This window comes from Phoenix dactylifera, chromosome 2, assembly GCF_051530095.1.
Source record: "Phoenix dactylifera cultivar Ajwa chromosome 2, Ajwa_hap1_PhDact_Kaust_v1.1, whole genome shotgun sequence".
In the NCBI taxonomy this organism is placed as follows: Eukaryota; Viridiplantae; Streptophyta; class Magnoliopsida; order Arecales; family Arecaceae; genus Phoenix; species Phoenix dactylifera.
Genome location: NC_143191.1, coordinates 21,270,407 through 21,284,700, shown reverse-complemented (window position 1 = coordinate 21,284,700; position 14,294 = coordinate 21,270,407). Strand labels below are relative to the sequence as shown.

Here is a 14,294-nt window from a genome sequence, read left to right as displayed (position 1 = left end):
TTTAAACTTCAAGGTTTTGTGATCATCAAAATCAATCTTTAAATCAATCTTTGGGTCATCAGAGATTATCTCTTATAGTTTGTTTATCGTTTTTAAGTTCTGAAATTTCCTTGGTTAGTTTTTCGTTATCTTTAATTAAGGTATTAGTTTTTTGAATTAGCATTTGGTTGCTTGTTTTAAGTTCTAAATTTTCTTTAATGATAAAATCCTTATCCTTAATTAATTTATCGTATTTATGGAAGTGAGATTGATTGGTTAGTTTTAGCTCTTTATTCTTAAGATTTATTGTCTTATATTCATCCATTAATTCATTAAACACATCATACAATTCATCAAAGGTAAAATCTAAATGCGTTTCAGATGTTACCTCATTTTCATTCGCCATGAAGCAGAAGTTGGCATTTTCCTCTTGTTCCTCATCCGATGATGATGATGATGAATCGGAGTCCGACAAAGTGGAGACGAGGACTTTCTTTTTCTTATATTTGCTGCCCTTCTTAAGCAAGGGACAGTCAACTTTGAAATGTCCCGGCTTCTTGCATTCATAGCATCTGATTCCTTCATTTTTCCTTTCCTTACCTTTATCCTTGTTGTAGGAACTTGAGGGACCTCTCCTCTGATGAAAGGACTTCTTCCGGTTGATAAATTTTCTGAACTTTCGCACGAGAAGAGCCTCATCATCATCTCCCTCATTATCTTCTTCTTCGCTGCTGCTACTGCAAGATAAATCCTTGTTTGAAGAAGTAGATTTGAGGGCTATTACCTTTTTCTTATGAGAGGATTCTTCTTCGCTGTGTTGTTTCATTGTGAGCTCGTGCGTCATCAGGGATCCAAGAAGCTCCTCAAGTGGAAGCTTGTTCAAGTCCTTGGCTTCTTGGATTGCCGTTACCTTGGCCTCCCATGACCTTGGCAAACATCGAAGAATTTTCTTGACAAGGTCACTGTTAGTATAATTTTTGCCAAGGCTTTTTAGGCCATTGACAATATCAGTAAATCTAGGAAACATGCAAGTGATAGTTTCATTAGATTCCATCTTAAATAGTTCATATTTATGAACTAGAATGTTTATTTTAGATTCTTTTACTTGATTCGTGCCCTCGTGGGTCACTTCAAGTCTATCCCATATCTCTTTTGCAAAATTGCAGGTAGAGACTCTATTGAATTCATTACGGTCTAAGACACAATAAAGCACATTCATGGCTTTTGCATTTAGTTGTGCCTTCCTAATATCATTGTCATCCCAATCTTTTTCAAGTTTGGGTATAGTAACACCCTCTACAAAAATTGATGGGATGTATGGTCCATTAACTATGGTGCTCCAAATCTCATAGTCTTGAGCTTGGATAAATATCCTCATCCTAGCCTTCCAATAGGAGTAGTCGGTTCCGTTGAAGAATGGAGGTCTATGGGTGGATTGCCCCTCAATATGAGAAGATCCAAATGGGGTTGTCATTTTGATCTTTTACTCTTTTGATAGAAGAGTTCCGACTCTGATACCACTTGTTGCCCAAAAAGACAACTCAAGAGGGGGGGTGAATTGGGTTTTAAGTAATTATTGCAAATAAAAACTTAATGAGTAACTAATTAAACCTTATTGCAAGTGGATTAATTAGTTTACTATATGCAGTGAATGAAGGGAATGGAAGAGACAATGAAACAATCACAAACACAAGAGATTTTATAGTGGTTCGGAGCTAACCCTTGCTCCTACGTCCACTCCCCAAGCTTCACTTGGGAGTTCACTATAATTCCTCAGATTACAGCCGGTTGTTTTACAAGCTCACAACCCAACTTGTTGTTTTACGAGATCACAACGAACTCAGTCGGTTTTCACAGGCTCACCGACTAGAACCACCCGATTATTTTTCCGGGATCACAATCAAACCCTTACACGTTGGTTTTACCCTCGGCTCACCAACCAACCTTAACACGCTTGATTCAATCCTCTGATTGAATCAAGTAAGAAAAGCAGTTTGAAAAGAGTACAAGGATAGCTTCTTGAAAAGCAAATATAAGCAATATGAATAAAGAAGAGTTAGAAGCCCTCAAACAGATTTTTGGATGTGAAGTAAGGGGCTTCTCGAACTCTGCAACTCCTCTTGAGTGTGCTGAAGATTTGCTGTCAGAAGGGGAGCCTCGAATGCGAGGAAGATGTTTGGAGGATGGACTTCAATGCACTTCTTCCTTCTTTCTCTTGTATTTACTCTTGAGTGGCTTTGGTAGGTGGAAATCCCTTTTGCTTTGAATGGAGTCTCTCTCTTGATGTCTATTACTGTTCACTCTGGCTATTTAAGCAATCCCCATCGAAAACTAGCCGTTAGACACACTTTTAGAGCCGTTCTGCACAATCTGCAACTCCTGACATAGTGTCCGTTGGGATCAGAGTCGACTCGCTCGATCTAGAGTCGACTCGCCTGTTGCTGGAGTCGACTCATGCTTTACTGGAGACGACTCGCCCACTGTTCAAAATTTGAAATAAAGTGCTGTCCCGTTCTGGAGTCGACTCGGCCAAACTTGGAGTCGACTCGCCAATATCCGGAAATGACTCTGCCTTCTAGAGACGACTCGTTTTCATGAATCCAAAGGTCTTTCTTTCGAGTTTACTTCCTCGAGTCGACTCGGATTCTCTTGGAGTCGACTCGGCTCTCAGAGCCTGAATACTGGTCTTCTGTCTTTGGAGTTGAACTGCCTCGGAGTCGACTCGGACTTTGCTGGAGTCGACACGGCTCTCAGACACCGAAGTTAGCTCTCTGACTTTTAGTCTTGCATTCCTCTGAGAGTCGACTCTTGCCTTTTTAGGAGTCGACTCGGCAACCGTTGGAGTCGACTCGAGTTCTTCTGGAGTCGACTCGGCTCTCAGAGTCCAAAAACAACTTCTCTGTCTTTCTGTCTGTTACTCCTTGGAGTCGACTCAGAACTATCGGGGGTCGACTCGGCAAGCATCGGAGTCGACTCGAATTCTTCAGGAGTCGACTCGGTGACAGGGTCTGAGATTTATCTTTCTGTCCTGCTGTCTGTTCTCAGTCGGAGTCGACTCGCAGTGTGCCGGAGTCGACTCGAGCCTGTGCCAGAACGTCTGAAACACTTGGAGTCGACTCGAAATCCTCCGGAGTCGACTCGAGTTTCAGCTTTTGACTTAAGTTGTTTTCCACATGTACTCAAAAGAGGATTCTTACAAATTTTGCCTGATATACTGGATTGAATTCATTAGTATAACATAAAATATACTCAATGGCTTTGTGCTCGTCAAAATCAAATAGGGTTATAATCAATCACTCCACATTCCTCTAATTTCTAGAAAATTTTTAAAATCATGCATGCAGCCCGCAAGGGATCCTTTCGTTTTCATCACATTTAAAAGCATTCTTAAATAATACAATTCACTGAAACTAGGATGAATATAAACAATCCTGCCAATTCATCTTTTTTGTTTCTTCAGGTCCAAATTTTGTGCCTAAAATTCCACACCTATTTTGTAGAAAATACTACATTGATTATGTTCCAAGCATCTTCTAACATTTCATTAGCTTGCATCCATTCCGTAAACATTGTTTTTCTACATCTTTTCTTGCAAGAATGGATGACAGACTCTAACTTCTATGATAGGCAATTTTGTTCATAAATGGGAGATGCACAACCAATCATTCGACAATTGGTTCTCTAAAATGAATACCAAACTAAAATAATCTTCATATCAGTGTTACTATTAATTAAGATATTTTCTACTATAATAGCTCTTTTCCTATCTACACCTTTATTTACATGCTTAAGTAAATATTTAATCATCCTTGATTTATTGCACCATTCAACTTTTATATTTGCCTGATAATGTGTAATCAAATCCATATTATGCAGACCAACAAATATGTTATCAAGTTTAATACTATTTTTCATAACATATCATCCATCATTCCTTCTCCTGCAAATAGCAAATCTATTTTCATCAACCATTGTTTCACGTTGAAATTTTCTTGAAAAATAGTTTGAACACTTTCCTTTGATCATACATGGAGATTTAGGGTTGTCTAATCTACATGGACTATGCATCATAAACTTCACAACATTTTCATATCCATTTGGATGACAGTTTTGTCAGATAATTCTGCACAAATTATAGAATCTATATCCGTTGTTGTTGGATATTTATGTTTTGGATCTAACCAAAGCAAGATATGAACATGTGGTAAACCACATTTTTGAAATTCTATGGTGTATAAAGCTGCAAATAACATTAAAAATAGTCATATTAGAAACTGCAATCATATATATATATATACGAAAAATTTGATCATAAAAAACAACTACATACCTGCAACTATTTTTTCCAAAATGTTGTTTTCTCATAATATCCAACATCAATTCTTCAAGTTTCATTTTAAAAACTCTACTAACAATGTTTGGTCTATCGTCAGGTCTTTTACCAAAAATTAGATTAAAGTAGCATGAATTTCTGGCCATTGTGCATCGCATGTAAACGTGATGAATAGATCTAGATGTCCATGCCATGTGCAAATAGCTATTGCATATTAATAATTTTGAATCATGTACCTTGGACTAGCAGTAAAACTTGATGACAATATAATTCTTTTTCTAATTGCATTATCATCAACATTAGCTCTAACTACCATATCTTTGATACCTTGATAAATCTCTAATCTAAGATCTTTTTGATTTCTTCTAGTGCAGTTTAGTCTTTCTTCCTTAATGCATGAATAGACATCAACTATATATTGTTGAAATAACCTTCCTCCTCTTACTAATATTTTTTCTTCATTAATTCTCTGTTGTAATCTATAAGCATAAAATTCTCTCATAGTAGCATGCTGCCTCAAGGGGTTCCCACTTAGCTTATGCAGCGACCAGGATCATTTTTGTCTTCTAGGAGCCCCCACCCCTGGCTTTCTTAAGGTAAACTTTGATAACAACATTTATGAGGATAAAGGCAAAGAAGGAGTGGGTTCTGCGATTAGAGATCATGACTCTAGACTTGCTGTAGCTGGGGATCGGCATATCTTTAACGAGTCTGTCATCGGTGCAAAGCTAAGAGCTGCATGGGAGGGCATCACCCATGCCACGTTAGTTCTAAGTGCAGATAGTATCTATCTTAAAGGTGGCTCGGCCATGGTGCTTGACTGAATTCAGGGTCAATCGGCACCCACTGCTTTGGGATATCTGCAGGCTCGTGGGAAGGTTTGTTTTCATCTAGGTCACTCATGTCTATCGAAAGGCAAACAGTGCTATTGACTGAATTGCCTCCTTTGCTGCGCATCATTCAAAAGAGTTCCTCTAGAAAAGTCTCGAGTCTATTCTTTTCCCTTTTCGTCAACTTCTTTTTTCTAATCTTTCTAGGTGTACTCATATGCATCCAGTGTGAGTCGCTGTTGTATCAAAAAAAAAATATCAATTCTAAAATCATCCTCACTAAATGGAAATAAGATCAGATACTGCATAGCCATTAAGCTAGGATGCAAGTTACTAATGCATTTCAATCCTTCTGTTTTATATTCTACGATAATATCACGCTGACGGTTTGCCTGCTATAGATCACCAATAATTGAACTTGCCATTTTAGAATATGAAGGTGCACAATACTTCATACGATCTTTCTGATGTCTTCCCAATAATCTTAATTGCACTAGCAAAAATTCTGACTGCCTACAACAATCTCCAACTGTCACGCCTCCATCCCGAGATCGCGGGCCGGGGGTCGCGCCAACCGCCGCACACCCGTAGGAAACTCTCCCCACGAGCATGCAAGGCATCTAAACCAAACACCTCAATTATGCAATTCTAAAATAATTTAACTGAATAAATGCAATCTTATTCCATTGACTAACTCAAGTCATAAGGTCTCACAAGTCTAAATACGCAGCGGAATAATCATTTACCAACATGCAGAAACCTAGTTCTTAAAATAACAAAAGTCCACCAATCATAATAAATGTCCATAATAACAAATCAACTTAAATAACCCTAATCTAAGATAACTTGTGCCACAATCCTTCTAGTCGCTCTTCCCAATTTGAATCCCCAATAGATTAGTTCTCGAAATCTGTAAAACAACAAGAGATAATATAATGAGCTAGACAGCCCAGTAAGTCATGAACACTCTAGCTAGATAAGTCAAGCAATAATATGTAGAAAATAAATAAATATGCAGTTCCAAAGTATAAGTCAAATATTTCTTGAATTCATAAGATTCTTTTCGCGGTTTCAAGATTCTTTCACATATTCAATTTATCATGTCGATCCTGGACTATGACCACATGTTCCCTATGGCAGGGTCATCAACACCGACTAATCTTCTTGCGGTGAGTCCTTCAGGACAGTCAATTGCCAACGTATCTGCCCCCATTGGCGGGGTCCTCAACATAGCCAGGTCGATAGTTCAGTTTGTTCTCTATTTCATATTTCAGTTATATATAAGAAAAATCATACAATGTCAAAACCAAATGTCGTTCATATCTTAATTTCTTTCAATTTATCGGATTCAACTCAACAGCCAAAAACTATGACCACATATTTCCTGTGGTAGGGTCATATCACCGACTATTCATCTTGCGGTACCAATGTATTAGCCCCCATTGGCAGGGTCCTCAACATAGCCCGACTGCAAGTCTGAATCTATTTCAAGTCATAATCTTTTCTTACATTATGTTTAGTGTTCCAAGCCAAAAGGTACAATATCAGAGCAATTAAACACAATTCAAATCAGAAGCAAATACGTTCAATCATAATCATATAATATTCTAAAAATACACATATAATTCATGCATCAAATTCGAAATTACGAATAATTCGATTCGTGAAACATATATATAGTTTGCCGATAAATCTAGAAAAGAGGTTACATCACGTACCTTGCGAACGCGATCCACGACAAATCCAATTAATTCCGCAAATCCCTCGCAGAACCTAATATTCAAAAACCATATTTTCTTTTAAAATTCATCACAATATATATATATATATATATAACCTAAATTTTAACATTCTCCCAGGGCCGACCTTGCCGAAGTGTCTAGCACCCCGGGTTCGGGTTCGGATCCGGGTTCATACCCGAAAACCACCCTTCTTTTATATTTTTTTTTTCTTTTCTTTTCTTTTCTTTTTCTTTTCTTTTCTTTTTCTTCTTTCTTCTTTTCTCTTTATTCTTTCTTCTTTTCTCTTTTCTTTTTCCTTCTTTTCTTTTTCTTCTTTCTTCTTTTCTCTCCCGATTCCCTTCTTCTCCTTCGGTGAAACAGGGGACCCCATGACCCCCTGTCGCCGCCCCCTCTTCTCTCCTCTCGATCGAACCCAAGGCGGCCGCGGTGGCCGGCCTTGGCAGCGGCAGGAGGTGGCGGAGCAAGCCCGGCCACCCCCGGCGACTGGCGGTGGCGAACACGCCGACGGCTAGGGCAAGCCGTTTTAGACCCAAATCCGGCGATCAGCCGGCCCCAACCCACCACACATTGTGGCCAAGCATCAGAGGAAACGGAGAAGAAGGTGAGAGATTCTTACCTCAGCCCCGACGAAGACCGGCGCCTCCCCCTCTCCGACGGAAAAGAAGAAGATGACCCCCCCTTCGTACCGACGGAAATGAAGAAGAAGGAGAAGAAGAAGAGGAAGAAGAAGAACCCCAACTGGCCCCTTTCTCCCCCACTCTCTCTTTCGACGGCTCTTCTCGGTGGCCGCAAGGAGGAGAGGAAGCCCTAAAAACAGGGCTTCCTTCTTCTTCGGGATGGAAACAAATCCATCCCGTCGCCTCACGTGCATTGCACGTGAGGCTGAGATTTTGGGACTGGGCCGGTCACTTGGACCGGGCCCAGTTCCAGGGTTTTACATCCCACCCTTCTAAAAAAAATTTCGTCCATGAAATTTGCGTACCTGCAGTTTTGAAAAGTTGAGGGTATTTCTGCTTCATTTTATCTTTCAATTCCCAGGTAGCTTCTCGTTTTGTATGATGGCTCCACTGCACCTTGACGTAAGGTATAATACGATGTCTCAAAACTTGATCTTTCCTGTCCACTATCTGCACTGGATGCTCCTTATATGATAGGTCTTCTCTAACTTGTAAAGGCTCAAGCTCTGTGACATTACTTGGGTCTGATATATATTTCTTCAACATCGAGACATGGAAAACATTGTGTACACCGGCCAGAGAAGGCGGCAAGGCAAGTCTGTAAGCCACTTTACCAATTCTTTCCAAGATCTCGAATGGACCAACAAATCTGGGATTCAATTTTCCTTGAATACCGAATCTTGCAACTCCCTTTGTAGGTGATATTTTAAGAAATACATGGTTACCAACTTGAAATTCTAATTCTCGTCTTCTATTATCCGCATAACTCTTCTGTCTACTTTGTGCAGTCCGAAGGCGATCTCTGATTAGCTGGATTTTCTCAACTGTCTGTTGAACAAGTTTAGGGCCCAACAATCTTCGTTCACCAATATCATCCCAACAAATTGGCGAACGACATTTTCTTCCGTATAAGGCTTCATAAGGCACCATCTGTATGCTACTCTGATAACTGTTATTATATGCAAACTCTATTAGAGGTAGATGCTCATCCCAAGAACCCTTCATATCTATGACGCAAGCTCTCAACATATCCTCGAGAATCTGAATGGTCCTCTCAGACTGACCATCGGTCTGAGGGTGAAAGGCAGTACTAAAACATAATTTTGTCCCCAAAGCCTTATGCAAGCTTTTCCAAAATTGTGATACAAATCTAGTATCTCGATCCGACACAATGGATACTGGAATACCGTGCAGTCTCACAATTTCTTTAATGTATAATTTAGCTAGCCTTTCCAGACCGAACCCCACTTTGATAGGTAAAAAGTGTGCTGATTTGGTTAGCCTATCTACTATCACCCATACTGCATCATTAGAACTGGGAGTCTTTGGCAGTCCTGTTACAAAATCCATAGAAATTTGTTCCCACTTCCATATTGGAATGTCAAGAGGCTGAAGCGGTCCTGCAGGTCTTTGGTGTTCAGCTTTAACCTGCTGACATACTAGACATTGTGCCATGAATTGAGCAATTTCTCTTTTCATGTTGTTCCACCAATACAATTCCTTTAAATCTCTATACATCTTAGTTCCTCCTGGGCGCACTGTATATCCAGACTGATGGGCTTCTTTAAGAATTTTCTGTTTGATTTCTAAATCCATAGGTACACAAATTCTATTCCGATACCTCAAAGATCCATCCTCATGAATCCTGAATTCAGATATATCTCCTGCTTCTATCGACTTCCGAATCTTCAATAACTGCTGGTCATTACCCTGAGCTGTCTTGATCCTCTCTATGAGTGTCGGCTGAACCTGCATATAAGCCAATTGAGTCCTTGTGCCAGGTACTCGGATTTCTAGTTCAAGTTTCCTCACATCTTCCAAAATATGTAGTTGGCTAGTAATCAAAGTAGCCATATTTCCTATTGACTTTCTGCTCAAGGCAACTGCAACAACGTTAGCTTTTCTAGGGTGATAATTTATCATTAGATCATAGTCCTTCAACAATTCCAGCCATCTTCTTTGTCTCAAATTCAATTCCTTCTGGATAAATATATATTTCAAACTTTTGTGATCTGTAAACACCTCGCATTGCACCCCGTAAAGATGATGTCTCCAAATCTTGAGAGCAAAAATCACAGCTGCTAACTCCAAATCATGAGTAGGATAATTTTGCTCATAAGATTTTAATTGTCTAGAGGCATAGGCTACTACTTTACCGTGCTGCATCAAAACACAGCCGAGTCCCTTTTTTGAAGCATCACTATAAATTGTGAATCCATCATCACCTGTAGGTATAGTAAGAATAGGTGCTGTAACCAATCGCCTCTTTAATTCCTGAAAGCCTCGTTCACAATCTTCAGTCCATTCAAACTTAACTCCTTTTTGAGTTAAGCGAGTCAAAGGTATAGCTATAGAGGAAAATCCTTCCATAAATCGTCTGTAATAGCCTGCCATTCCTAGAAAGCTGCGAATCTCAGAAACATTAGTAGGCCTGTTCCATTGTACTACAGCTTCCACTTTTGCTGGATCCACAGAAATCCCATCTCCGGATATGATATGCCCCAAAAACGATATCTCATTCAACCAAAACTCACACTTCTTTAATTTAGCATAGAGCTTCTCCCTCCTTAAGAGTGGAAGTACGCTTCGTAAATGTTCCTCATGTTCTTCTTTTCCTTTTGAATAAATTAAAATGTCATCAATGAACACCACCACAAATCGATCTAGAAAAGATTTAAATATTCTGTTCATTAAGTCCATAAAAGCTGTTGGGGCATTCGTCAATCCAAAAGGCATCACCAAGAATTCATAATGTCCATAACAAGTTCTGAATGCAGTCTTGGGTACATCTTCCGCTTTGATCTTTAGCTGATGATATCCTATGCGGAGATCAATCTTAGAGAAAACATGTGCACCTTGCAACTGGTCAAATAAATCATCTATTCGAGGCAAAGGGTACTTGTTCTTTATAGTCACTTTATTCAATTCTCTATAGTCAATGCAGAGTCTCATGCATCCATCTTTCTTTTTCACAAAGAGCACTGGAGCTCCCCAAGGTGACACACTAGGTCGTATAAAACCCTTGTCCAGTAAATCTTGCAACTGATCTTTCAATTATTTTAATTCAGCTGGGGCCATTCGATAAGGAGCTTTAGAAATCGAACCTGAACCAGGTACAAGATCAATAGTGAATTCAATTTCTCTGTCCGGTGGCAATCCTGATAACTCCTCGGAAAAGACGTCCGAAAATTCATTCACTATAGAAATATCCTCTATCTTTAGTTCATCTTGTTGTATATCAATTACTGAGGCCAGATAACCTGTGCATCCTTTCCTTAACATTCGTCCAGCTTGCAAAGCCGAGATAATATGAGGAAAAGCAGTTCCCTGGTTCCCACAGAAACTGAATGCCGGTTCCCCCAGAATTTGAAAATTTACCCTCTTGCCATGACAGTCCACTGAGGCATGATAGGTAGCAAGCCAATTCATCCCCAGAATGACATCAAAATCCCGCATATCAAGTACAATTAGATCCACAGGTAATTTTCTATCTATTATTTCAATTTTGCATGCCTTGCATATAACATCAGTGCTCAACATACCACCTACTGGCGTCTCCACATAGAACTTAGTGGTCATAGATTCACACAATATATTATGTGTTTTGATAAAGCTTGAGGATATGAATGAATGTGTGGCACCCGGATCAAATAAGACATAAGCATAAATATCGAATACGGGAATAGTACCTGTCACCACTGCATTAGAAGCTTGTGCATCCTGCTGTGTAAGTGCGAACACCCTTCCTTGAGTCTTTGGCCTCTGGCTTCCTTCCATTGCCCACGTAGATTTAATCTCGTTTCTTTGTGGGCAATCTGCAATTTTATGACCTTTCTGTCCGCAATGAAAACAAGAACCTGTAACCCAGGGATAATTTGCAAATTCATGATTACCGCCACATCTTGAACACTTTCCATTCTCATTTTTGGGATTTCTATCTTTATTTGGCTTCTGAGCTGGATTCTTGAAATTCTTGTTTCCCCCTTTAAATTCAGCAGGTCTGTTTCTTTTCTTTTGGTTTCTTTCTCTTTCAGCAAAAGCTTCGTTGACTTCCCTTTCAATGATTAAAGCTTTATTCACCACAGCTGCATAGGTAGTCAACTCATAGGGTACCACTTGCTTCCTAATTTCAGTCTTCAATCCCATCTCAAACTTGTGCACTCTGTCTTGCTCATCCTCTACCAATTTCGGAATAAATTTGGCTAGTTCTGTGAATTTGGCTTCATATTCGGCCACTGTCATGCCCCTTTGCTTCAAATGGATAAATTCTTGTTCCTTCTGTGTCCTTACACTCCGAGGAAAATATTTATCATAGAATGCTTTTCGAAATTTATCCCAAGTGAGAGGTTCCCCATCATGCTCAAATTTATGCTCCAACATCTGCCACCAATTAAATGCTTCTCCTTGCAACATGTATGATGCAAACAAAAGTTTTTCATCGTCCCGGCATCTTAAGACAGCAAATGCTTTTTCCATTTCTGTAAGCCAATTGTCTGCTTCCAAAGGTTCTGTAGTCCCCTGAAAAGCTGGAGGAGCCAACCTCTTAAATTCAGCTATGCTGCTACGATGTTCACACTGTTCCCCTCGTCCTTGTTGAGGCTGTGTCTGGAGCAACTGTGCTTATTGTTGGAGCAACTGCTGTTGCACCTGCTGTTGCATTTGCATGAGGCCCACCATGGTCTGCATAACCTGGCTTAAGCCCGGTTCCTGTCCCATTTGAGGGCTCATGACTCCCTCCTGCTGAGGGATACTCGTAGCCCGTTGGGGTGTGCTGTCAGCGTGCCGGTTCAGTGTCTCATTCGTAGCACCAATAGTAGTCTTTTTCGCCCGACGTTGAGGCATCCTGACCTATATGCATCAAATCACAGCAAATTCATAAAAAGAAAGCTCACCGAATTAAAATATTTTTTTTATAAGAATAATCATCACATTCTTTACATCTAATGTCCCAATGTCCCTAGTGTCTACCCACCTAAACTCCTATCGGGTATGATTCTTTGTCTTAGATTCTATCCAAGTCCGCTTTGATACCACTGAAGTTGTCACGCCCCCGTCCCGAGATTGCGGGCCGGGGGTCGCGCCAACCGCCGCACACCCGTAGGAAACTCTCCCCACGAGCATGCAAGGCATCTAAACCAAACACCTCAATTATGCAATTCTAAAATAATTTAACTGAATAAATGCAATCTTATTCCATTGACTAACTCAAGTCATAAGGTCTCACAAGTCTAAATACACAGCGGAATAATCATTTACCAACATGCAGAAACCTAGTTCTTAAAATAACAAAAGTCCACCAATCATAATAAATGTCCATAATAACAAATCAACTTAAATAATCCTAATCTAAGATAACTTGTGCCACAATCCTTCTAGTCGCTCTTCCCAATTTGAATCCTGTTGTCCAGAGATGGTCACCCAAGAGGGGGGTGAATTGGGTGTTTTAAAACTTTTTGACTATTTAAAAAATAAAACACGCAGATGTATGAACTAAAGTAAAGATGGAGGGATGAGAACAGTCAATCGCAAACACGAGGTTTTATAGTGGTTCGGAGCTTCCACTGCTCCTACATCCACTCCCCAAGCACCTTTGGGAATCTCCACTATAATCCAAGATTACAGTCCGGTAGTTTTGCGAGTGCACTACCCAACTCGTTGTTTTACACCGGGCTAACAACGAACCCTATAACCCCCAATTTAACCTAGGCTTGGGACGCCTTTCCCTTGTTCCAAGTCCCTTGACTGGAACAAGCACAATATTGAAAAAGTTTTACAAGGATTTAAAAGCTCTAAATAAGCAAATATAACAATGATAAGCAATAGAACCCGGAAGAACCCTTTTAGCCGTTGGAAGCGTGGGAGATGATGGTTCTTCCGATGTGGATCGCGTTGGCTTGAGTGTGAGCTTTGAATCCCGAGCGGAAGAGAGTAGTCGAGCTTGAAATCAGTTGGGAAGCTTGAAGGCACTTGATTTCTTCACTTGAATGCACTAACTCCCTTGAACCTCTCTCTCTTGCTTCTCTCTTGAATGATCTTGTGTTGGGTTGGTGAGAAGTTGTTGAGAAGCACTTAAGAGGTCCTTTTTATAGCCCAAAAAGCAAATATAGCCGTTGGAGATAAAGTTAAAGAGATTTGAAATTCAAAACATCCTGCAAAAAGGTGTTAGTCGCGTCCCAGGCGCTCCGGAGACGTCTCCGCTTCAACGCGAGACGTCTCGGCTGTAAGATTTTACTTTTGACGTTGTTTGGGGTCGACTCGGCGCTTGATGGGGACGTCTCGGCTTGTTTGTGCTTTTTGCATGGGGACGACTCCGCTGCTTCGGGGTCGACTCCGCTGTTATATCTCCGAAAAACATGTCTTCTGGAATTCTCTGAGAGAGTCGACTCCGCTCTTTCAGGGGACGTCTCCGCTGCCTTAACACCGAAAAAGACATCCTCTGGAAAACCCTGAGAGAGCCGACTCCGCTACCTCGGGGACGACTCGGGAGGTTTACTTTTTACTTGCGGGGACGACTCCGCTTACTGTGGAGACGACTCGCGCATATCACTTGAAATCGGCCTTTCTGCCGCCTCTGAGAGAGTCGACTCCGCTACTGAGAGAGTCGACTCCGCTATCGCGGGGACGACTCGGCAGGTGTCGGGGACGTCTCCAGTCGTGCCAGTTCTTCCTGTTTGTGCCAGAGACGTCTCTGAGACAACCCGGAGACGTCTCGGCTGTCCCTGATCTGTTTTCT

At 40.6% G+C, this 14,294-nt stretch overlaps 1 protein-coding gene across 1 annotated transcript; it reads right to left on the bottom strand.

Moving 5' to 3' along the window:
• Positions 1 to 10,615: 10,615 nt before the first annotated feature.
• On the bottom strand, positions 10,616 to 12,037 carry LOC120106871 (uncharacterized). Its single transcript, XM_039119970.3, has one exon. The coding sequence runs from the start codon at positions 12,035 to 12,037 to the stop codon at positions 10,616 to 10,618; it is 1,422 nt and encodes a 473-aa protein (XP_038975898.3).
• Between the last annotated feature and the right edge of the window lie 2,257 nt (positions 12,038 to 14,294).